The sequence below is a fragment of the Lytechinus variegatus genome, chromosome 17, assembly GCF_018143015.1.
Source record: "Lytechinus variegatus isolate NC3 chromosome 17, Lvar_3.0, whole genome shotgun sequence".
NCBI classification, from domain to species: Eukaryota; Metazoa; Echinodermata; class Echinoidea; order Temnopleuroida; family Toxopneustidae; genus Lytechinus; species Lytechinus variegatus.
This window is the reverse complement of record NC_054756.1, coordinates 145,781-172,421: the sequence shown is the minus strand read 5'-3', so window position 1 is coordinate 172,421 and position 26,641 is coordinate 145,781. Positions and strand designations below refer to the sequence as shown.

The following is a 26,641-nucleotide window of genomic DNA, read 5'->3' as shown; positions in this document are numbered from 1 at the left end:
CTTCATTAACATGAAAATTATCTATCTTTTCAGCTATGCTGACCCCTCCTGGCTCCCGTACTATAAATACAGTACGGTAATTTACATAAACAAACATAAAACAAGAGATATGCATATATCAAGCGAGTCGATTCGATTCATATCATATTTCATAGTAAACTCAGCATGGAGAAGGGGAAATGAGGGCAGTAGCGTATTGAGCAAAACATTTTCAGGGGTTCGATGTGCACGTATCGCGTAAAATTGATAAAAAGTTGAGAGCGAGCGAAACGAGAGAGCAAAAGTTTTGACAGTTTTTTGACAAAATTCCAATTTTGTGATAGACTTTAACATAGTTTCAGAAAATCACATTTCACACTTTTTTTCTTTTTTTAACGTGATTTCTTTTTTTTTTTTTGGGGGGGAAGGGAGGTGGGGGGTGGGGGGAGGGGGGCAAGAGTCCCCTAATCCCCCCACCTGTATGTGAGTAGAGGAGGAGATATGATACCTCGAGGTTAAACTTAACTTGTTCTGACTTTTAAAATAAATTTATGGCGGTTGTATTTACATATTGATATTAAACAAAACATATGCGAAGGAATTCTAATTTCTCATTCGTTATCTTTTCGATTACCCTAAAAGACAATGTAGGATGTGTATTGTCGTTTAAGTGACTGTGGTATAAACTGAGGTATTAATATTGTATTGTTGTTCGAACCACTACGAAGCTATGATTATTGATTATCAAGTGTCAGTCAAGTAGTCACATCCGACTCCAAGGCCCAGTCTTACCAGCTTCAAACAGGAGCTCCTTGGTCTTACAAAGAGTATCAACCACAACTATAGAAAGCCAACAACGTCAGCATCTAAAATAATTATATTTTCGTACATTCACTATTTCTTGACAGATTGGTACGCTTCTTTTTGTTTTCAAAGGACATTGCGCAAACTTTGTGCAGAAAATAATCATGATAATATGACATTGATGGAATAATTCCGTACAGTCATGACAGTTGAGGATCAATCGTAACTCATTGTAAGACGGGACCAAGATTGACCATGTCTGACGGCTTGGAGTCGGTTTCCTGGTGTGACGAAGGCATAATTAGTTTTGATTTGTTGAGTCTGAACAATCCCATCCAACTTCAAATTTGAGTTCATCCCGAGTTCATCAGACTGTCACTATGTACATAATTATGTAGATATTTTGTATATATTTTGTAATGTAAGCCCTTAAATTTAAACTTTGTTAGTGGTTTATAAGGGAATATACTTTAGCAGCACAATATTTTGGCATCCTGATAATGCTAATCAATATAACAGCTGTGCTCTCTTCGCGCAAATTAGACTTAATACTACGGATATAAAGGACCCAATTAGTTAAGATCGAAATAGTGGATGTCAATGAGGTCAATGGCATTTCGGTCGGCGGAGGGTAGTTGGGGAGGGGGGGGGGGATGGAGGGTCGAATGCTTAGAATGACGAAATCCGTTCTCTTATTGAGTAATACACGTAATTTATCTCTCTCTCCCCTCTCTCTTATTAATTTATTTCTTATTTGCTTCCTAATTATGTCAATCGGCCTATATTAATAAAATACACTTTTTTAGTGAACACAAATCTAAAAAAATAACGAATGGTGAGATACCACATCAGGCTAAAGGGGCAGTTCGGGGAATAAAGCTGGGTTGAGGTTGCCAGTCTTTTGGCTTGTAAATTAATTTCGTCTTTCGTGTTCCCGAATGATTATTCAAAAGTCGAAGACTAAGAGGTCCAGAACAAGAAAAAAGCTCCTTTATTCATTAGTCTTACCGATTAAAGTAATTTGCACAGACTATATCCATGATATCATTTATCATTCTATCATTAAAATTTTCAAAGGGATAAAATACACAAATGAAGAAGAAAGATAATCGAATTCTTGCACACACTTTAAAGATATAATAATACACTTCATTTATATAGCGCCTTTTCATCAGATACAAAGCGCATTAAAGAACGAAATAATAACAGAACACAAATAGGGAGTATGAAACATAAGAATAATAACTACAAAATTATGAACATTATTATGAAACCGTATAGAAAAATTAGAAAATAGGTAAGTTTTTAGACATTTGTTAAATGAGGAAAGTGTTGGGGGAAGTCTTTAGTGAAGGCGGCAAGGAGTTCCATGTTTTAGGGGCAACGATAGAGAAGGCTCTATCATTACTAGTGGCCGAGCGTGTGTTGTATTTGGATGTGTGTGCGAAGAGAAGGTCAAGGTTGGGGCTTGATTGTTCACACATTCATAAATTAGAGTTAAGGCCTTTATGTTTGATACGATAATTAACATGCAGCCAATGGAGATCATTCATAAGAGGAGAGACATGGTCATACTTTGATTTACAGTGTTTCAGCTTTGCTGCTTTATTTTGAAGGAGTTGAAGAGAGCCAAGTGAGTTACAATAATCTAAACGTGATAGGACTAGTGATCTTAAAGCTGCATGACAAGAATCTTTATTAACAAACTTTCTAATTCTACTAATATTACGTAAATGGAAATTAACTGATTAAGACACATTTGTGATTGAAATATGATATTTCAGATATGATATTTTAATTTATTAAGTTGGTCTAAATGCAAGACACTGTATATATTCATTCATTTTTTTACATTTTAAACACTTAACTATTGGGGAGAAATTTTTCGTTTTTACAACATGAAATGGGACCTTCATAGCCCATTTTTTTTAAAGGCAATCATTTATATCGAATGCCTCGTCACACTTCCATGCAGGACTAGCATACAAGAATATACTCAGGTTTGAAAGTTCAACGATTATACCATGTAAAGAGTGAAGACTATTATATGAACTTCAAAGTCTCATAAATATGTAAATTAACCACATGAGATAACACAATCTCACTACTTTTGATTCTGTATTTTGTACTTTTCAAGAACCAAATGTCGGTACCTGCACACTTCCACCGAATGAAAGTATGTGGAGAGAGACATTATGACGTCATAATATTGTCAGTTTACGAGCCTAACTATAATATGATAGATATATAAGTCTAAACTACTGAGCTTGGAGAAGGATAAACCGGAAGAACAGTCGTAACAATATGACTTCATGTAATCACAGAGCTCGCTGTGCCGTAAACAAACTTTCAGCCAATCAGAGAGCAGTATTGATAGGCTGCCATTCCTGTGCGGTATAACCTTATTTAGTTTGCTTATTATGGGTATAGCTCGTATAGATGGCTGACCGGATCGTAAGTTGGGCGATGTACGTGGATTAATGACTGCCCCGTGTTGCCATGACATTTGCTCCGGCGACAATTGATCCGCTGTAAATGCCACATATTAATGGAATGCCAACTTCGACGCCGGATTTCAACCCAGATTTCAAGATTACACCCTATCCTAAACCTAATATAAAACCCTATTGCAACACTAACCCTATATCTTAGACGAAATAATTAAAGCCAGGGGCAATTGTCGCCGGGAAAATGTCGTGTCACCGATTCGACTACCATGCCCTGGGAAACGGGTGTGCAAAAGCACCCAATTTTTATTTTATTTATTTTTTTTTGGGGGGGGGGGGTGCATTACGTTTATTATTCTTCATAGGCATACCCACCGTTTCTGGTAGGTGTGACAAAATGTAGCCAAAATGACTTGTTTTATATAAAATTCGTAACTATTCCTTAGAAGAAATACTAACGGGTTTGCTCTCGAAAAAAAAAACCCATTTCAGTCCTAAATTAAATAGAACCTCAGGCATGTTCATCTGAATGTCTCTGTTATGTATATCGATGATGAAGGTTCTTATTTACACAAACTTCTTCTCGCCTTCAAGATTTGCATATTTTTTGTATTGTTAAAAAAAATAATTGTCCTAATATTGCTATATAAACCTGTCTATCGATTAGACATAATCATTAGCTTAGACTGTACGGTGGAGATTCCTTCGTCTCAAGGTAATAGACGCCTTCACCCTTTCTTTTTTCGGCCCAGTAACCCATAGGGGGACACGAAACTGTTTGGTTGCATTGCAAGTAGTCGCCTTCTTCCATGCGATGCCAATCAATAGCTGTTCTCATTGAGGTGAATTTCGTTGTGGGCGAGTTGGTGATGGATTCGAAGAAGAGATCAAGGGCACGCATATGATCACAAACAGGATTAATAATACAGCCAGGTTGAGATTCACCACCGTTTGGATAGAAGTCCTGATGCCCAAGCTGCAAGATATTATAAAATAGACAGCGTCCATTAAGAAATTATGATAATAATATGGGCATCTATTTGAACTAACATGTAGCTACTCAAAGAAACAGATGTTTCTGGATATCAACACATTCCATCTTTCACTTTTTGGGAGAGGGCGGACGAATATCAAAAGAAATCGACGGTAAACTTTGGGAATTCGGCAAACTTGGACGGAGCGTTGTCATTCGCCAGTTTATTGTTTAAGTGTAAAATCTTAGAAAAAGAGAAAAAAAATAATGATTAAACATTTTATTACTCTGCCAGGCTAAAAGAAAATGGATCGATTGATGACACTTTCAACCCCCTCCCCCGCAGCAAGTTCGGCGAACTTTAAATGCAGCATAACATGCGATTGCTCAACTTTGTAATTTTTTTTCTCGACATTTGCGTCCTTCATAAATTAGCATTGTTCCTATCTTCTGAATATGGTTTTGATTTCCGGGCAACACGAACGTCTTTCAAGGAGGACACAAGTGTCGAGAAAATGATGGCAAAAGTTTCATAACTATATTCCTCATGATTATGGCAGATACAGAATACCCAAATGATTGGCAAACTTAATTGCCCAGTGTCAGGGGATCGGTTTATGATCGAAGTTTGTTTGACGTTTTATCTGACATATCCCGATTTATATGACTGTTACCATGGTAACTGTGCTTTTCAGCCAATCAATATCTAGGAAAGAAGTCAGATCTGACAATCTGAGACAAAAATGTTGCAGTGACGATGCTCTCGAACATACCTAAATGCTATTATAGCAACTTTTACACAATAAAAGAAAATACTTCGGAAAATGTATCAAATTTTCTCCTAAAACAAGTGTAGAAGAACCGGGTTGTTATTCGCAAGAATATTATCTGAGAGCAAGCATCATTTCATCTCATACTTTGCCCAAATAAAAACTTGTAGATATGCATTAAAGTATACCTCATCCATTAGACCAAAGCCCCCTGCGACGATTATTTCACCATCAGTGTGAATAACATCAACAAACATGGCATCTGTTGGGTCTAGTCTGCACTCAGCACTGGTTAAAGATCCACCAAACTCAGGACCAGCCGGGTCCAGACCTAATCATATTAGAATATTTGAGAAAAAAATAGAACAAAATTAATGTACAGACACTTCCGAAGAATCACTATGTCGGGGCGACTCCTGGGTGAGGGGGGGGGGCAAAGGGTATTAAAATGAGAGATCTGGGTCGTAGAACTCATTTATTGAGAAAACAAAAATATTATTAATTTAGGCTGTCTTGTCCCACCCGCATCCTATTTTTGATAAACCAACGAACCCAGAGGACAGTGTTGCTACCCTCACCTGCATCCCACATTTTGATAAACTTGGTGATAAAAGCGATTTCATGTAATTGGAGTCTTCTATCCCCTGTCTTTCTTTTTAGTTAGTACCTGTGATCCTTCCAACATTTCCAGACAGAGCTTCCCCAGCGTAGCCAGCAGTGTGGGCACCAAGACTATGTCCTATAAGATGAAAGCTCTCATAGGAAACACCGGTCTCATCAATGAGTCGTTTGATTATCCTTGCTACCTGGACACCAACCACGCGGGTATCAGCTCTGGCCTGATCGTAGTCTATGTTATCAGCTGCCTTACTCCAATCAACCATGATCACGTTCACGTTCTGAAAATTATGAAATCACATTAATGAATAATAAAACCAAAAAAAAAGGATATTGATTAATAAATATGACATGAGAAAACCGAAACAAAACAACAAGGTATGCATCCACAATAGGACTTTGGAAAATGTTAATGTGTTCTGATTTCGTGGAAGGCCTTCTACAATTTTTGAATCATCTTTATTAACATGATGATATAGTGAATCAAATGGATTGGGAGGGGGTGATACAAATCTTTTATATGGGTGTAAAACACGAAAGAAGCACATTAAATTTCATGTGACTTTTCGTCGAATAGCACTCTAAAAAATGAAGTGCTAATTCAGCTCTTAAAGAGCGTGTATAGTGACTGCACTTCGGAGTGCTGATTTTCCTCGTTCAAATTTGAACTAGACAAAACAGCACTCCGAAGTGCAGTCACTATACACGCTCTTTAAGAGCTGAATTAGCACTTCATTTTTAGAGTGTATCTAGGAATAGCTATTTGTATGCTTTTCATGTCTATCTTAAGGAAAACAGAAGTCACCGTAGATTAAGCTTTTTTCAAATCCCTTGACCAAAACTTATTCGGTGATTGGATATTCACCCAATCACAAAACTCTCTACCATAATGGTCCACTGATCAGTGATATGGTCACGAACAGAGGCGTCGATCATGGGGGGGCAGGGGGGGCGATCGCCCCACCAATGAAAATATTGGGGGGGCAAACATATCATTTTGCCCCCCCAATAATTCCGCATGTGCTAAAAATAAAATAAGATTGTAATGTTACACAGAAATCAGCAAGTGAGATTGAGATACACAACTCGTTCTTTGTCTAAAATCGTGCTCAAAATGTCCACTTTTCAGATTGGAATATCAGAAAATTTCAGCTCGCGCTTCGCGCTCGCATCATTTTTGTAACAAAAACCCATACTTTCCATGATTAAATAGGTGAATATGGTCCCGTTTTCAGTTCTAAACTTTAAAAGAACTCCCACTTCGATTTGCAATAATCTTTTGTTGGATATATATATCTTGTTCTTTATTAAAAACGCCCATTAAACTCATTTTTTTTTCAGATCGAAATATCAAAATTTTCAGCTCGCGCTTCGCGCTCGCATTAATCTGCTGGTGAGATATGTATATATATATATATATATGTGTGTGTGTGTGTGTGTGCGTGTGTGTGTGTGTATACATATATATATGTACACATATATATAGGCATATGTGTGTGTTTGTGTGATCGAGCGCCTTTGGAAAATTGATTCATGATTTTGCCCCCCCAATCTGAAAAATGGATCGACGCCCCTGGTCACGAATCACGATCTCACTGACATCATACAGAACTGTTTGGTCAAAAGGGGCGCTGTTTAACTTGCCTCGATTCTTGGATTAAAGCAACACACAGATAATCGCTTGAATATCTTATCCACATGTATCTAGACATCCTTCGCAACATATTCAAATAAAAGACTTACCAAAGCTGTTGTACAAATTGCCGCGTTTTCTTAAATTGCGTAATCTGTCCTGAAACATGTACTGTATTTTCATCATTCATTTTTTTTCTTCAAGACTCATCTATGACAAGGGCCAGACAGGGGTTTCCCCTAGCTACTTAACTCCTCTATGTGGTATATTGGTAAGGACACCGGTGTTTAAACTTGGGGCACAGGTTCAATTCACTGCAGAGACATTTTATTTCGGCTTCCCCAAACTTGTCAAAAAGGGACCATATAAGGCCTAGACCGCCTAGACCACAGAGACGGGTTAATGGCTAGGGAGAATCTGATCCGAACGACTTATAAACAAGTTTTTAGCTTAACAGACTATATAAGGCCGCGGCGTTCTAAACCTGGAACTCACCTTTTTTTTTGGGGGGGGGGGTCTAACCAAAATGACCAAAAGGGAGGATTTCTCGGCATGGGGAACTTTGATTTAGGCTATATTGTTCTCTATTCCTATTCACAGCAAAAAAAAAAACAGTTGTGAATAGTCTTATGAGTGTGAGGGGCAGGGATGTCCTTCGCCGAATGGGAGGGGCATGCAGGATGTTCTTCACTGTGCATGAAAATCTAATCTTGATTGAGCCATGTCATACTTTGATCGTGTTCAAAATTTTGTGTTTCGGGGCTCTGAAAATCTTCTGTCTTACCAAAGTATTAAGAAGAATATTCTGCATCTTCATCGAATATTTGTTGAATCTATTATCCTGGAAACCATGGATATACATCTTAGTATTTCTCATAGAATCAAACGAAGAACTATTCAGCCATTTTTGTCGACTCTTCTCGATTGTTAGACTCTCCCCAGTCGTTTCTATCGTTTCTGGAGTGAAGAGGGTAAATGTCGTGTTGATCTCGACTGGTGTTGATGGCTGCCGGTGATGCCAGCTGAGAAAACTCGTGGGAAAACAGCCTAGACCGTCGTAGCACACTATCTTGTCTAAGTATTCTTCAACTGTGATTTTGATAAAAAAAAGAAATACGATAAGCATTCCTCATGATTTCTGATTTTGAATACATTATTTTTATCTGATCGTATACCGACAATCCTTCTCTATTTGATGGAAAGTTGAATATGGCATCGAGCGCAAATCCATATTGTATTTATATTACATTTCATGAAAATCTGATCGCAAATAATAAAGGTATTGAATTGAAAACTTTTTAAATTGTGTGGAAACAGTTGTAGGTCTGTCTTGAGCGAATACGTACAATAGGTGGGTTCAGTCCCCCCTTAAAGGGGAATGAAACCTTTGGAACAAAATAGGCTTGTGTAGAAACAGAAAAATCAAAGAATAGGAATAAAGAAAGTTTGAGAAAAATCGGACAAATAATGAAAAAGTTATGAGCATTTGAATATTGCAATCACGAATGCTATGGAGATCCTCCCATTGGCAATGCGACAAGGATGTGTGATGTCACTGATGAACAACTTTCCCTTACCCCTACTTAAGGAACTCCACTGGTTACCTCTATTCCAACGCATTCAGTTTAAAGTCTGTTTATACGTATACAAAACTCTAAATCAATTAGCACCTGAATATCTTAATAATACCATCAAATTATACACACCCTCTCGTAATCTTCGTTCAATCACTGACACATGCAGACTTTGCATTCCCTTGTCAAAACTCTCCTCTGCCGAAAAACGGTTTGCCGTAGCAGCTGCCAAGACTTGGAATGCTATCCCTCTTTCAATAAGAAATGTTTCCAGTGTTCTTGGCTTCAAATCATCCCTTAAGACATACCTTTTTCCTCAATAATTAATATTTTTCCTTTTTATCTTGAATATTGTATAGTAATCATTGCAAATATTAAATGTTTCATACTTTTGTACGCGCTATGGTACTTTTTGTTTTTAGCGCCTCTAAATACCCATTATTATTATTATTATTTAGTGGACAATAAAATACCCTCAAATGTCTCTTTTTGCTTTTTCTTATGATGATACAAACTCTTTATCCATGATGTATTCTTAAAAAATATGCATTACATGCCCTCATGTAGAAAGAACACATGATCTAGGGATAGATGTGATAAAAGAGGCAATTCAAGTGAAATATATACTAAAGTAATGGGGAGAGTTGTTCACAAGTGACATCACACATCTTTGTCGCATTGCCAATTTGCTATCTCCATAGCAATAGTGATCGCAATATTCAAATGCTCATAACTTTCTCATTATTTGTCCGATTTTTCTCAAACTTTTGTTGATCTGTTTCTTTGATTTTTCTGTTTTCACACATGCTATATTGTTCCAATGGTTTCATTCTCCTTTAATTGTCACGGAATATGTTTCACCAATGATTATGTTACATAGTCGATCAGTTGTCTTTTTCCCCATTGTACATGGACCTGCGCTACGGAGGATTATCTTGGGATGCTGTGACAATGCTCAGCACTCCCAGCCTAACAATTAATAGACTAATCCTCCCTGGACCGGGCTCTGTTCTTATCGATAGGAACATAATAAAAAAACAAGAAGTAAGGATATGACATCACCATCTCGCCCAATGTATAGTCATACATAAAGGATGTGAATTAAAGTATTTCACTTACAAATGTAATATTGGAAATGTCATAACTTTGTTATACTTCGTCCAGTTGTGGGAGTCTTATTTCACAATATTCAAATCATATAATTAAAACTCGGAGTACCTCTTAGGCAATGGATAAAGTACGAAAGACAAAAAGGAATGCTAACAAACTTCCGGGAAAACTGGGCAGTACCTACTGGAGTAGAGAAACATAATGATGCATTCATTTTGTGCTGGTATGAGCCTGAAGGTAACATGAGTAATAGTGATTTATCTTCTATCGCTATGAAGTTCTGACAGCCCGTGTATCAAACCCGTTGCCAGTCAAACGTTAAGATTATATACAGTCCAATATGTGTACAAATAATATACATAGAATCGTGATTTTTTACATGGACACCCCTTTCCATTTTCGAAACAGTTCTACGTCTTCTGGTTTGAATTCATACAAAAAGTCATATAAGTCTGTTTGAAAAGTCAAAATTATCCTTGTACAATATTGTTCGAACTTGCGATGTATTTTCCGTTTATCTAGTTTTGCTCTGAAGCGCCCAGAGCATTATAAAGTGCGCTATTCAAGTTCTATGTATAGTTTTTACAATTATTATCTTTTTATCATTATTATTGTAATCATTATTATGCATTATTGTTATTATCATCATTATTTTTGTCATTAACAGTTGAATGTAGGTAACTACATGTTCTAATAAATATTGCATCATATAGTTTCTTTTCTCGAATAAACCCTAACACTATGTGGTACCCAGATCTATCATTATTACGCTCTTCTTTCTTCAATTCTACTTCCACTTTTTCTTTTTTTAAATCATATTTTCACTACTGTTCCAGTTCCATCCCAGGCACACAAATCTCTCGTTAAAATTACCACGGAAAATTCATTTATTTTAATGTCTTAAGCATAAGAAAAACCTAATTATGTGAATCTAAGAGGAATACATTACTCACCAGAGGTCCATAAAGAAGTTGAGATTGTCCAAGTGATATAAAGCCTGATAATAGTTACAATCTCCATCATGAAGAGAAACCCATCACATATATCTCACCTTGAATAAAGGACCAAAACTTGGGCCAAAACCACTAGTTCTTAGTACTGTATTTCGTATGATAATCTTCGTCCTGTTCATGATAACGCGAAAGTGAATCGTGATCCTTCCCTCATTCCTGAATATACATGATATACTAGGCTGAAATCATTAAACTCGGTGGATTTAAGAGCTAGGTGCATGTCGTCAATTGAGAATGAGCACTGTTGCATAAAAAAATGCTATCCCCTTAATTTTCTTCTTCTTTGCACACTGTACCAGCACTGTTATTCATGGTGTATTATCTCACATCATTTAGTTTTCAGTTTCAGCCCGCTCCCCTTCACGCTCTCTCGATCATTCTTCGATTATTCTTATTGTTTATTTTCTGTCTTTATTCTTCTTCCTTTTCTTCTACTTCCTTTAATACATCTTCCCTGGAAGAGAAAGTGAGCGACGAACGAGGAGACAATGCTAATATTATTCAACTCCGTAGGCTCGACTATTCCCAATATTTTTTTCTTTCTCTTCGATTTCCTCCTTTGTTTTTCCTTTCCCTACTTTTCATTCTCTGGTGCTGGTGGCGTGGGGGGGGGGGGGTATGTCCCTCAGCCTCCTTAGCTGTAAATAAATTCGAAAAAAAGTCAAATGTGACTCAGCTCTCTAAATGAAAAAAAAGCTACTGACGGATCCCTTCGGAGTGAATTTTAATATATGGATGTAGCTCACTCTACAGTGAATTGTGCATCTGTTTAGACATTTTCACCCCTGAAAGAGGTTAAATCCACCCTCGAAAAATGCAAATCATGGACAAGGTTAACTCGAACTTCATTCTGAAAAATAGTTTATGTTAAGAGAGTAAAGCTAATATTTCATCCAAATTCAATACTTGCTAAGATTTTGAAATGGGCACTCCGGGTTGAAAATGTTTATATTTGAATAAATATGGTAGAATGCACATAGCAAGACGCTGAAAATTTAATCAAACTCTGATAACAAATAACAAAGTAATTGAATTTGAAAGTTTAATTTAAACAATATTATATGAACATGGTTATGAATATTCATTAGCTGGGCTGATAATGTCATGTCCCCATTTTCATTTTTCTTAAGTTATTAAAATAAAAATTACTTCACTGATATTTTCATACATGTGTGATTTTGATTAATTAAATAAATCTTTCTCGATGCTGTTTAGCATCAGTCTAGAGGGTGTGGCTACGAAAGAGAAACTCTATTCCAACGGCATCCAAGATCGCGATCGTTTACGATCATTTGGTCACAATATTATGTTGTACACAATCGCAGCGGTTGTAAGCAGTCGTACCACCAATTGTTCGGATACACACTTATGTGTTTGGACTCCACATGCCCCATCAAAATGATGACTGATTGTCTACTGGAAATTGAGGATTAACAGTGGTATGGTTTAATTGTTTTTCTTGGATATTGAAGTTGTAAGTTTTGTCCCATTTTTATAAATTTAATCAATTGAGTTGTAAACCATATTCCTGCGTATTATTTGATATATTATTTGTCTTATATTAGAGAGATGTTGACACTGTATCTATGAAACATTATAATGACATTTTTTTTTCATCCAAGGTGACAATTCTTTTTTCATTGCAATCGATTCAATTATTTTTATCAGCGAGATTATCTCTTCCGTAAAAGGCGTTTCTCTCCTTTTTTGGTTTTGGTCGGTTTAATTCAACCAATATTTAATATTAATATTAAAAACAAAATACATAGTAAGAATGACAAGGACTAAATTGAAGCCAAATTCTATTATAATTCTTCTAACGGTAATGTTGATTTGTTCTTGAATTATCTGCAAATAATTGTGATCCTATACTAGTACAATTGAGGACCTTTTTAGTCTCCCATAGAGGGGGGCGGGGGGGGGGATCTGTTCAGAATGGAAATTTTCCAGCTTTCAAAATATTTATTTTTTCTCACTCAATTTATAGAATACATTGCATAAAAATAATTCTGCAGTACACGCGTTCTACTCCCTTTAATTTCCTTAAAAACCCGAGTATCTTCACTGCAACCTTTGCTAGCAAAAAGTTTGAATATTCATTATAATGTTGAGCATTCATTTATTCTCTAAATAGGCTGCTACTAGTATCTACATCTGTATCAACATGGCAAGTTAGAAGCTGGATTATTCCTCCTCTGTTTGTTGTTTAACAGTGAGTATTCCAACATTCTTAAGTTACCATGGTAACCGTAATCAAAGAAGGCATTTCCAATGTGAAATATAGATCTGCATTAATATCTCAACAAGTTAATCTAACCCAAAATTTGCCGGTCAGGCCGGTCATATCATGAAGTGAACAGGATTTTTCCTTTATGATTGTACGCAATCGTGGACGCAAAGCTCTGTGTGGGAGTAGCGTGCATGATGAGTAAAAAAAACAAGTGGAATGCCTCTGGCCGTCTCACCTGCATCACGCGGTTCAATATAGCAGCAGTGCTGACTTTGAATACTACTCTAACTCGCACAAGATGTTCAGTGATACATGGTTACTCTTATGTCCACTTTTTATGAACTAGACCAATAAACTTACAGAGAGATGATGGTTATTCAACAAAAAAACCCAACATGGCCAAAGTTCATTGACCTTACATGACTTTTGACCTTGATCATGTGACCTGAAACTCGAACAGGATGTTCAGTGATACTTGATTACTCTTATGTACAAGTTTCATGAATCAGATCCATAAACTTTCAAAGTTTTGATGGTAATTCAACTGATACACCCGATTTGGCCAAAGTTCATTGACCCTAAATGACCTTTGACCTTAATCATGAGACTTGAAACTTGCACAAAATATTCAGTGATGCTTGATTACTATTATGTCCAAGTTTCATGAATCAGATCCATAAACTTTCAAAGTTATGATGGGAATTCAACAGATATCCCCAATTCGGCCAAAGTTCATTGACCCTAAATGACCTTTAACCTTGGTCATGTGACGTGAAACTCATGCAGGATATTCAGTAATACTTGATTAACCTTATGTCCAAGTTTCATGAACTAGGTCCATATATTTTCTAAGTTATGATGACATTTCAAAAACTTAACCTCAGGTTAAGATTTCAATGTTGATTCCTCCAACATGGTCTAAGTTCATTGACCCTAAATGACCTTTGACCTTGGTCATGTGACATGAAACTTTAATAGGATGTTTAGTAATACTTGATTAAGCTTATGGCCAAGTTTCATGAACTAGGTCCATATACTTTCTAAGTTATGATGTCATTTCAAAAACTTAACCTCAGGTTAAGATTTGATGTTGACGCCGCCGCCTATAGTCTCACTCTGCTTCGCAGGTGAGACAAAAAACGAGGGGGCAAAGCAGGACGCGTGTGGCAAAAGTTTCAAAATAAAAGTCCCGAGCGAGCAAGGCGAGTGAATTTTTCACCTTCTCATTACAATCATAAATTATACTAAGTGATAGATTTTGTCATGATATTTGAAAAAATATAACATTACATCTTACACCATTCCTGCCCTTTTTTCTTTTCTTTTTTGTTCTTGCTTGGTCGAAAACTTTTAAGGGCCATCCCCCAAACCCCTTCATTTGTACAAACAAGCCATGTGGGTGTGATCCGGGGGCAGAGCTCCTGAAAACTCATGGGACTCAGGTATTTGAAACCTTAAAAGTCAAGTCCACCCAAGAAGAATATTGATTTGAATAAATACATAAGATCAAACTAGCATAACACTGAAAATGTCATCAACATCGGATGTAAAATAAGGAAGTTAAAAAACAGTGATATGCAAAAATAGACAGACGATGATGTCCTTCACTCACGATATTTTTTAAATTTAGTTTGAATTATACAATATTTGATTTTTTACAGAGTTGACAACCAACTTGACTGAACCATATAACATCAAGCAATGCCGATTCCACATGTTCAGGGAGGAATTGATCATTGTTTCACTTGACAATGAAGAGAAAATTCGAATGTTATATTTTTTATATAATTAAATACTCAATAGTGAGTGGATGACGTCATCAGTCTCCTAATTTGCATACAAACCAGGATGTGCATATATTATTTTGTGAAATTAAACGAAACTTTGAAACGTCATAGCTTTACTGCTTTACATCCGACTTGATGAAATATTCAGTATTATGCCTGTTGGATTTATGTATATATATATATATATATATTATACCTGTTGGATATATATATATTTGGTTACACTTCGTAATTCCGAAGCTTCGTAATTCCGAAGGTTCTTTATTCCGAAGGTTCGTAATTCCGAAACACGTAAATTGCCTATACCTCGATGTTCGTTAATCCGAAAACGAAAAAGGGTTCGTTAATCCGAACATTTGTGGCGTAATTCCGACGATTCGTTATTCCGAAGGTTCGATAATCCGAAAACGAAATAAGGTTCGTTGTTCCGAAGGTTCGTTAATCCGAAAACGAAATAAGGTTCGTTGTTCCGAAGGTTCGTTAATCCGAAAACGAAAAAAGGTTCGTTATTCCGAAGGTTCGTTGATCCGAAAACGAAATAAGGTTCGTTTTTCCGAAGGTTCGTTAATCCGAAAACGAAATAAGGTTCGTTTTTCCGAAGGTTCGTTAATCCGAAAACGAAATAAGGTTCGTTAATCCGAAAATAAAATAAGGTTCGTTAATCCGAAAACAAAATAAGGTTCGTTAATCCGAAAACAAAATAAGGTTCGTTAATCCGAAAAATTAAAACCGGGAAAGCAGAGGCAGAGGCAAGGGGAGGGGGGCGGGGGACACTGTTGCCGTTTAATTATCATATGAGGATGGGAAGGCAAGGGCGGCCGAACGAACGAAATGGGCACTTTGGTGATATTTTCACCTTAAGATTATCATCTGCTTGAAGTCATTGTGTGTTTGATAGTGATTAAGAAGAGAAAAACTTTTTTGAAGTAACTTCTTATTATGGCAAAATTTGTATATTTAGGCTTTATTTTTCGGGAGAGAGTATAATGAGCGAGCGGCTTGGTAAAACAAATTCAAAGGTGAAATTGTATAACGTTTTTTGTGGTCAATTATTAAAATGGCATTATTGCGAGGTGTTGCGAGCGTGAATCACAAGCTAAACTTTAGCTTATTTCAATAAAAAATGAAAATTAGTTTTTAAAAATCCGAGCAGATTTCTGCTGTCATTAAAAAAGATGTGCATCTAACTAAAGAATTAACACGAGCGCAAAACGCGAGCTTAAACAAACTGACCAGAAAAGAAACATGTTAAAGAAAGCATTTAGTGACCTCTTTAGGATGAATATTTACCAATCGAATGAGAGTGCGAAGCGCAAGCTGAAATTTTTCAATATTCCAGCCTGAAAACTTAACTTAACTTGTATACTTTAAAAAGAGTATTTTATTTCGAAAAAACATGAAAAACGGCATATTTATTTTTGAAAAAGGAACTTTCCCATTTTGGAAAATATTAATTCCCCTGTTTTTTATTCCATTTTTGATGCCCCCTGCCTCCCTCCCGGTGGATCCAACTTTCGTCAAATAGAGGGGGGGGGGCAATTTTTTTTAAACCATATTTTCCTTGATCGGCAGTTTAAAGTTGATTTTTGTTTGTTTCTTTGAAAGGGTAGTCCTAACAGTCAATAATTAGCTTATCCTTATGAAATAAAGTAAATATGTAATAACATGATAAACCCTTTTTAAATAATGCGAGCGCGAGCTATATATTTTTGTTAATATGATGGGCAATATGTTTGTGATCTTCAAAGCGAGATGCCTATGTAACTAAAATTAGATAATAACTGCTAGCAAGAAGCGCGAAGAGAATTTTTAAATATATAAGCTCTGACCTGATCTAAAGGGGACATTTTAAGAACTTTTTGCAGTTAGCCATGAAGACGATGCGTGTTTTAGCCAATGGCGGCGGAACGATTTTTTTTTTGGGGGGGGCAAAGCAAAAAAAAGGGGCCAATAGGGGCAATTTGGTGCAAACGGATATTTTCACCATTAGATTATCATCTGTGTAAAGAGGTTGTGTGTTTTGTAGTAACTAAATTGAGCACAATTTTTTAAGTGATCACTAAAGTTATATATTTACGTTTCATTTCTGCGAGCGTAGAGAGCAAGCGATTTGGGGGAAAAAGTCAAATCTGAAGATGTAAAATTCACCTTTTTGGTCAATACTGTTAAAAGGGCATCCTTGTGAGATGTTGCAAGCGAATCACGTGCTCAAACTTTTGGAAATTTCATGTGGGCCTAGAATGATAATATTGATATAGATATCATTTACCCAGGGAAGCCACTTCAGTTCTGAAAACTATTCTCCCAGCTATTATTTTTTTTTACAAGAATGCTTAGAATGTCCAGTTTTCAGGTTGGAAAATCGGAAAAATTTGGCTCACGTTTCTCGCTCGCATCAAGTATTGTTTATTGAGGAACTCATTCTATTCCTGGTTACAAAAAAGAAGTATGAAATGTCCAGTTTTCAGGTTGGAATATCACAAATTTTAAGCTTGCGGTTCGCGCTCTCATTATTTAGTTCGTGAGATATATATTCTATTCATGAGTCACTAAATGCAGTCCTTAAAAGATTACTTTCTGAAGCCTGTTGCATAAAACTTTTTACCTGAGAAAACTCTGGTAAAAACTGAAAACTAAGGTTAGTCTGATTTCCGCCAAAAGTTTCATGCAACGGGCCCCAGGTCAATATATAAACAAATTACAGCTCGCCCTCGCATTAATTCTTTAGAAAGAATCTTTCTCACGATTACAAAAAATGCTCCGAATGCTCACTTCACGTCTTGTTACATAGTTTCACTTGCGATTCGCGCTTTCAACATTTCACAAGGATCATTATTAGTATTATTTTTATTTTTATTACCAGCAGAAGCTGTTATTAAAATGACATCCCCTCCAATACAAATCCTATTTAGAGGTTGCTCGCACGCTTCCAACACACTTGATCCCCTGCATCTTTAATTAAACCATTTGCTTATAGGCAGCAATTGCTCAGATAAAATCGAAATTAGCCTATGCTTGATCAGGGCGCCATTCTTAATGAAATACATGCTTTGGCCCCAACACACGCATGTATCATCGATCGTTATTACTATCATTGCATAATATCGTGTAATCTTGTAATGACAACATCGTTTTGTTACCAAAATGAATTATTTTCATTTTCGGAAATACGAACCTTATTTAATTTTCGGATTAACGAACCTTATTTCGTTTTCGGATTAACGAACCTTATTTCGTTTTCGGATTAACGAACCTTATTTCGTTTTCGGATTAACGAACCTTCGGAATTACGAACCTTATTTCGTTTTCGGATTAACGAACCTTCGGAATTACGAACCTTATTTCGTTTTCGGATTAACGAACCTTCGGAATTACGAACCTTATTTTGTTTTCGGATTAACGAACCTTCGGAATTACGAACCTTATTTCGTTTTCGGATTGACGAACCTTCGGAATTACGAACCTTCGGAATTACGAACCTTCGGAAATACGAACCTTCGGAATAACCGAACCTTCGGAATTACGAAGCTTCGGAATTACGAATGTATGCGATATATAATTATATGGTAGTATAAAAACACAATTTTTCGAGACAGAATAAAGTATATACAGAGCATGCAGAGCATGTGCATTAGGGTATAACATTGGGTTGACAGAGCATGTAAATATGAATGGGGTTACTGAAGGGGTACATGTGCTTTGTTTATTACATAAGGGGTACTTAGGGGTCATTTCTGCATGGTTACAAGTGAGGTGGGGGGGGGGGGGGGTAGGGCTATCCATATTCAGCAAGGAGGAAGTTTTTCTTATGTCTACGGGTAGATATGAATTCAGTTCGAGAGTTCAAATTGTTTTTCTTTGCAGTGATGATGAAAAATGAAAAAAAAAATTATATACATTTATACTCAGCTCCTACACAGTCGAGCACTATTAGAAATTGCAGTATATTCCTACTCAGTTGCTTGCCTATATATACATATATATATATATTTAATTGAAATCGAATTTTTGTTGGTCTTGACTTGTCCTATAAAGATGGCCGCTATTTAGATCTTACGGCACACACTACTTTAACGCAGTGGCGTAGTTAACCAAACATTTTGAGGGGACACAGCAATGGAAATGTTGGGAAATTTCTAAAACATCACAAGCAAGTGAAGCGAGCGAGAATATATTTGGCCTTATAAAAATGAAATTATGAATATGTAATTACAGGGCGTCAAGTCTATAGGGCCTTGGCTAGTGACAGAGGCAATGCTTTAGCGGTACCTCCGGAACCTCTCAAAATCAGTAATTTTTATCTTGAGTTCGAGCGTTACGCCACTGTTCGAAACTATTGTTTCAGGGGTAATTTTAAATGTTTTATTACCATAATGGATATTATTTCACTTTAATGAGTCATTTTGATATTAATGTATTCCTTGAATGTTCAGTCATGGTAGACAATGAAACCATGTAAAAGAATAACATGATGCTAAATGTGTTGTTTTTTTGTATAAAGAGTTCGAGGATGAAATAAGTTTGAATAATGTTCATGCGCAGATGCTTGGTGTATTCTCATTTCAAAAGTTGATTAAATATACTTGGAATTCATGGGTACCTGTCAAGGGTGGACATATTTCCCAATATTCCCAGTGGATGGGGGGGGGGGGTGGTGTTATCACCCCTAATAATTTACGGTCGAACATCATATCATTATATGATGAATCATAAAAACTAAGATAATGATGATAAGGAAGGACTACATGGTGATCATGATCACGATTGATTTACCCCTCCAAGCAACGAAGCGCCCGAGGGAGGGTGTGTCCCGTTTATTCTAATACCCATTTAAATACTACATCACTTTTGTAAGTATTCTTGATTTATGATTTAAAATAAGTGTAGAACACACAAATGAAATGGGAATTGAAATTTGTCAATCTCATTTTCATAGATAAAAGATAATTATCTCTAAAACCTGATTTGAAGTATTTCGTTACATTCATTCAATCAAAAGACTAATTAGATATGACAGTAGTATATGAGACTGAATTAATATAAATCAAATTTTTCGGACATATGGCTTCGTCATAATACTTGTTATTATGGGAAACGAAACAAGTTGCAGTTAAATGGATATGAAGTGTTCTACCATGAATTGCATTATACATTGGAAAGTTGTATGCAAGATATGTTGATTTTCTCTTGATTCATGACAAAGTAAGGCAAAATTGATATTCATATGGGATGCTAGTCAGCATTTAGTACTCATGAATGTCGTAGTAGTTTTTTAAGAGTTCATTTCTTTTTTATCAAGGTAAAGACATCGGTTTTTTTTACCGCACTAACCTTAGTAAATAGATAGTTGAAAGTTGATAGCAATTATCATTTAAAATATGTGAAATAAAAACAAGTTATGTTTCCCGACCAAAACCAATGAGTTTCCTTTTAAAACAAGGGGAACTTTTCAAGAAAGATTATGTCCTGGAATTGATCTATTAAAACAAATTTGACAAAATTTGCAGGAAAACCGTTTTATAGCGACAATAATAATACTGATATTTCGTTTTTAACATGTTTATATCACGTCTAATAAACAGCAGGGTAGCAATCACTGGTCTGTTAACGCTCTGAAGGGCAAATCAAATATTAAAAGGCAAATTATTGCCTCTTTAGTGTCACTATCATGCATATTTTAGAGTGGCTGCTGCGTCTTTTCGACCCTTTTCGATTATCATGATTTGCATGGCTGCAAATGAAGAAGTCAATTTACTAATGGTATTGTTGGCCTTTTATCAAATGAAATAAAAAAAAATTACAAGATGTCTTTGACTAACACTGTCGTTTGCGAGATATCGCTTTATCCTTGAATGGGATATAAGTGGACATTTTTTTAAAGGAGATTAAAGCCAGTAAGAACTTAATGATTTTGGGGTGTGGCCCGGTCGTCCCATATGTGGGGTCGTCGTGGCCAAGTGGTTACCATGGTTACGACTCACGTCTTTCAATCTGAGGGACGTGGGTTCCATTCCAAAGCATGGCGTGTTTTCCTTCAGCAATGAAATTACCCACATTTTGCTGCATTTAACCCAGGTGAGGTAAAGGGGTACACGCGGTAGGAAGAAACGCCTCGAACACTTGCAGATGACTTGAGCTCCTGTATGAAGTCCCATCTTTTACCAGGATTAGTAATGAATATGATACAAAATGTTAAGCGCAGTATAAATGGTCCATATTATTGGGTTCTTTTGTATTATGCTTCATCATTTTTTAACATTATCATCGTATTTCAAAGTAAATTCTTAAGCTATTTTATTAAGAGAAAAGTGATCTTATTTGGAGGTCGCTTAATTCTGAATTTTCCAAAATAATGTCCATTATTCAGACCAATATGTCACCGGCCATAAGAAATATAGCTCGCACCTCGTGCTTGCATTTGTTTAGTGATATATCAGTCCTGCTCATAAATACTTAATATAAAATGTCCGTTGTCATTATCAGCATATTGAGAAATTTCAGCTTTGCCTTCACTTTTTTGTCTCGCCCGAACGAAGTTCGGAAGAAGTGGAGACCTGTTGCTCTGTAAGTTCGTTTCTCTATCACAATCTTAATATCAGGTACGATTGGATCATGCCCCTCTATTCAACCCAATGCTTGCCATCATATTATCTATCAATCAATCGGAGAGATAGTGAACTTGGTTCCTTAGTATCTACCACATGAACATCCTGCATATAATTTCAAACCTCCAAAGGTCAACCTCACTGTCCTGTACTGTGTACTACCAGGTAATTATCAACTTGTTTGCTTTTATTTCTAGTATGATACATGTATAAAATATGATTGCACATGTATATACAGAACTAATCATTATTATAAACAATATAATCGGAAATATGTAAGGAAAACGAAACATCGAGATTAGTAATAAACTTTTCTGTAAAATAATTTAATCAAGAACCCTGTATGATATCAATGTGTATTATTTTCTAATTCTTATCGCAATATGCTCTAATACTACACTAGTAAATCACGCAGACCAAAAATATATATATTTGTGTGTGTGTGCATTTTTACAGTATAGGCATTTTTTTATAGAGGAGAATATTTTTGTGCCGGAAGATTTAACGCTTTTTCATTACGTGAGCTGTTATTAGCTGACCAATTATGCTGATGAATATTAATAAAAGGGATATGATAAGTTTCATATGGAAGAATTAATGAATTTAACAATCGAAATAAAGTTTTATGAGGTAGAATACATCTAATTTGGAAATTATCCGATTTCCGAAACACGACATGATGCAGACAACTACTACCATCACCGCAACCTCTTGGTTTCCCAGTTATTTTACTTAACCACTTCGATTCTTTCTTCAAAAGTAGGAAAAACATTCCGTTTTGCTTCTATAGCACCTTGAAATGTTGCCCCTTGTCCCATCGTATATATTGAAATTGTCATGGTTATCATAGATTATATCATTATATCATTCAGATTGTCACGCAGGGAAATGTCTCAATGGAGATACTTGCACGGAGGAGCTAGGTGGATATAACTGTGCTTGTTCGGCAGCCTACGAAGAGATACACTGTGAGAATGATATGTTAATTCCTTGATTTCAAATATATCCTCGATCATTAGTTGAATTACCATATATGTGTATCTCTCCCTTAGTCTCTCTTTCTTTCTCTCTCTCTCTCTATACACACGCTCCACCTACTTTCATAATCTTCTTGTTACGGTAGCTGATGGAAACAATTCAATCAGTTAATTATCTTAAGAGAGTAATCATCATTGATCGAAACCCGATGGTATTCAATTTAGAAAATTTAACCCACTATCATTAAATATTAATCATATAGTGAATTATTTGTGTTCTTTCTCAAATTTCCATTTCGGAAATTACTATCAATCTGTACCATCTGATATAAATCATAAATTAATATTGTCACGGTCAACACTAGAACTGCCTAATTACTTACAAATTAAAGCGTTCAGTGACTCCATTATCTATCTTCTCACTTCAAATCGAACTATCACCTCTTTTTTGTCTCGCCTTAACAAGGATCGGCAGAGACTTAGTAATAACTTTATTTGTTGGTACGTTAAAGCGTCGTTGTATTATGTTAGTCTGTTAGTTTGTTAGCCTGTTGACAGGTTGGTCAGTTACGCAATGTTATTCTTTTTGTTCAACATGCTCTCCATTCTTTATTTCTGCATTATATTCAAACTTGGTATGATCCTGAAATTATATCACATGTGAGTCCGTGAAAATAATCGGGGGCAAAGGTCGTCTAGGGGTCAAAAGGTCAAATGATATATTAGGTCATGTCCTTTAATTTTTGAGGTTTTTGTTCAAATTGCTCTCATTTCTTTATTTATGGAATTTTGACCACACTTGGTTCAAATGATCCTTGGGTAATATCACATCTGTGTTTTTGAGGATAATCAGGTCGAAAGTCATAAATGATCGCGAAATCAGGCGAGACACGACATGGTTCGCGAACCACATTGTTTATTCTTGCTTCTGTTTTCGATATTTTCATATGCTGTTTTGTTGTGTAGATCATGAAGCTTACAACATATTAACTCTTTGCGTGCTGATGTTGCAATATTGCACATTCGTACAAGTAAATTCAACAATCGTAATAATCAGTTTTCTCCCCTACCTTCAAATTAGATAACCTAATAAAAGGCAACAGTTCTTGGATAACATCCATATAATAACAATTATTGGTACAATATGGAAATCTTGAATTAAAGAAAATAACATGGAAACAATTGTCATTATCATCCCCCCAAAATAAATTTAGCGTGCAAAGAGTTAATAGGATTTAAATCTTAAAGAAAACAGGTTACACTATCCATCTATATTCCTGAAATATTTTGCATGAGCGTGTAAAGATATCCTACTAAATGAATTATAACTTTTATTATGACCTAGATTTCGAGGAGAGCCGAAGCTAAATGCTAGGGAATCTAATGATAATTGTTTTTTTTTATAATACTTTTAATGATTCGACAACAAAAATTGCAATATGTCGTACCTTAAGTGGGCTACAGTCCCCAAATCCCTAAAACTAGTGTATCATTAACATAATTGACGCTTTACCTTGCCTACTTTTGCATGCAAGGCAACTAAAATTAGCTTTGATCAATTATTAAATTCAAACTAAACAAAAATAAACTTTGTCCATGAAATGGATAAATACGTTAAGTTACAGGATGTAATATGTATATTTTCTTAACATTTTATTTTTGATGTATTCTTCCATGTAAATTTCTTTCTCCCCCTCTCCCCCCTCCATAAAATTATAGATATCAAATAGTAGGCCAAAATTGTAAGGGAGGTCATATGTAGCGATTATATGTCCTGTGAAATAATAATCTTCCTTATATTTGATGCAACATGAGGACAGAGCACTTTCAGTTCTTCTGTTATTAATCTACAATCATTATCGAACTTGTTTCATGTATGTGCATGCCTATATAAATTGTACACATATTTTATTCACTTTCTGGTTGCGTCACATGTTTCTTTCAATAAACCAATTTGAATGTTATTAATTTCATTGAAGGTTGAAAGATTGACAATACTCGAAACCTTAAATCCTATTTAGGCAATGCACTCGATTTTGGTTTTGTTATTATCGACTTACTTATAACATTTTTCTTGTTTTTCTGTTTCACATTGTTTTTATATTTTTTATTCAGATAATTTAGAAATTTGTCCTGATGGTTGGATTTTTGGGAGAACAAAATGTTTTTTGGTGACAGGGTTGACTGGAGACCAAGGAACATGGCATGATGCTTTGGATTACTGCTCTAATCTAGATGAAGCAACATTAAAGAATGGAGAAAGGATTAAACCATCTATGTTGTTTATAGAAAGCGATGAAGAGGTTAATTTTCTGAGACCACAGTATCCCCTGCTTCTGCCTGGATAAATTGTAACGATCTTCAAGAAACAGATACTTGGGTGTGTATCAGGGATCACGCAGGCACAACTAGTTTATATAGACATGATAGAAGTAAGTATACTTAACAACACGGGACATTCAACGCTGTTATCGAAAGCGGCTCTATCCGATCAAATAATTTATATAACGGCAGTCGGTTGGATTCGGTTTTGAGTCGGTTTGGGATCGGTTTCGAATAGGTTTTGAGTCGGTGTGGTTCGTGTGAAGGTGGGATTCCACACTCGCTACCTACAAATGATTTACTGGTTGACAATCATAAATCATGACGTCACAAACGAAAAAATAAAATTCACTCAGAAGAGGGGATGGGTAGTATGAGACGCAGACTATACATATTTTATATTTCATGTGAGCATTTAGGTTTTGATTATGAAGGGGGGGGGGGGGTTGCGAAAAGGTATTGCAAATACGTGATTATGATATTACACTGAGTATGAGAATGGTTTTTCATGCATTAAGGGATGGTCAATAATATTGAGTGCCCCCATACCTTTGTCGGGAAATAATTAACACATATCGCAAAGCGTATGACTGTATATGTAGCCTATCCCAACCAGACGTTTATCACATCACTTTATCATCATTCTGTAAAAAATGAGCAGTATTATTAATGCAATTAAAAGAGAAATATATACCTGTCTTTGAGGTATAGCGCTATAGGGTAAGGGTTAGCTTTGGTTTAGCTATCGCATGATCGACTATCGTTGAACCGTCTGTGAAAGAACACTTTAAGTGTTTTTTTTCTGTATACTTGATTTCATATATGTTGTTAATCATTTTTTCATCATACATCGAATCTTAAACAGACTGGTAATTTAAATAACTAGGAAATAGTGGAGTTTTTTTAGGAAGAAAGTTAACCATATTTTTTTTTATTTCGTCATCGTCGAAAGTAATGTACAGAGGGCAGCAGACCAGATATATTAACCTCCCGGATATTACAAAGTCAGTTCATTATTCGGAGACTTATTTTATTCTCTCTTTTTATTCTCAGACTGGGACACAGATCAACCAGACGATCCCACCAAACATTGTGTATTAGTGGATATGACATCGGGAGGAATGCACGATTTTTCATGTTCAGGTACGAGCCAGATCATCTGCCAAATCGACATCCCTTCATAATTGTCCTTAAATCTTTTAAAACAAAGAAAAACATATTGTGGCAATGGGCCTAGGATATACAATAACATGTTTTAGCATGATACAAGGAGAACATTCATACTCAGGGACAAACATAAAAGAAAAGATATACGCATGTCCTTATGGATAAAAAACAATGAGAAATGGAAAACTCGGAAGAGATAAGCTATACCATGGCAGATTCAATATCAAGATGTGACGTACAACTTAAGATGGATAATTATGTAAAACTAGAGCTATTAGTTTTTATGGAATATTTAGAAAAAAAAATGGCTAATTAAACCTTTAAGCTGAAATTTATTTATATTGTATTCAAGCATTTATCAATGATAATTTTTCATAAATTCACGATAAAATAGTCTTATAAAAGCAAGGTTTAAAAGAACCGATTTGATCGAAACCACTAGAATCTACCCGAACGTCGAACAGTAAATTTGTCTGTTCAAAATCAAAGTTGTACACTACAATTAATGCTTCAAATATTGACGGACAAGCCCACTCCAACTAAAAGTTGATTTTTATAAAAGGAGAAAATTCAACAAGTATAACCCTGAAAATTTCATCGAAACTGGATGTATAATAAAAACGCTATTTTGT

At 35.7% G+C, this 26,641-nt stretch overlaps 1 protein-coding gene and 1 long non-coding RNA gene across 2 annotated transcripts; one reads left to right on the top strand and one right to left on the bottom strand.

The window, feature by feature from the left end:
• Positions 1 to 3,562: 3,562 nt before the first annotated feature.
• Positions 3,563 to 11,222, bottom strand: LOC121430756 (pancreatic lipase-related protein 2-like). Its single transcript, XM_041628143.1, has 5 exons — positions 10,862 to 11,222; positions 8,009 to 8,313; positions 5,641 to 5,872; positions 5,162 to 5,304; positions 3,563 to 4,206 (listed from the first exon to the last, which is right to left on the bottom strand). The coding sequence occupies exons 1-5, from the start codon at positions 10,929 to 10,931 to the stop codon at positions 3,907 to 3,909; spliced, it is 1,050 nt and encodes a 349-aa protein (XP_041484077.1). The 5' UTR covers positions 10,932 to 11,222; the 3' UTR covers positions 3,563 to 3,906.
• A 1,832-nt stretch (positions 11,223 to 13,054) lies between these two features.
• On the top strand, positions 13,055 to 26,640 carry LOC121430473. Its single transcript, XR_005972039.1, has 5 exons — positions 13,055 to 13,133; positions 21,538 to 21,708; positions 22,416 to 22,511; positions 24,636 to 24,952; positions 25,896 to 26,640. It is a non-coding gene; the product is annotated as an uncharacterized LOC121430473 (long non-coding RNA).
• The last annotated feature ends 1 nt before the right edge of the window (position 26,641 follows it).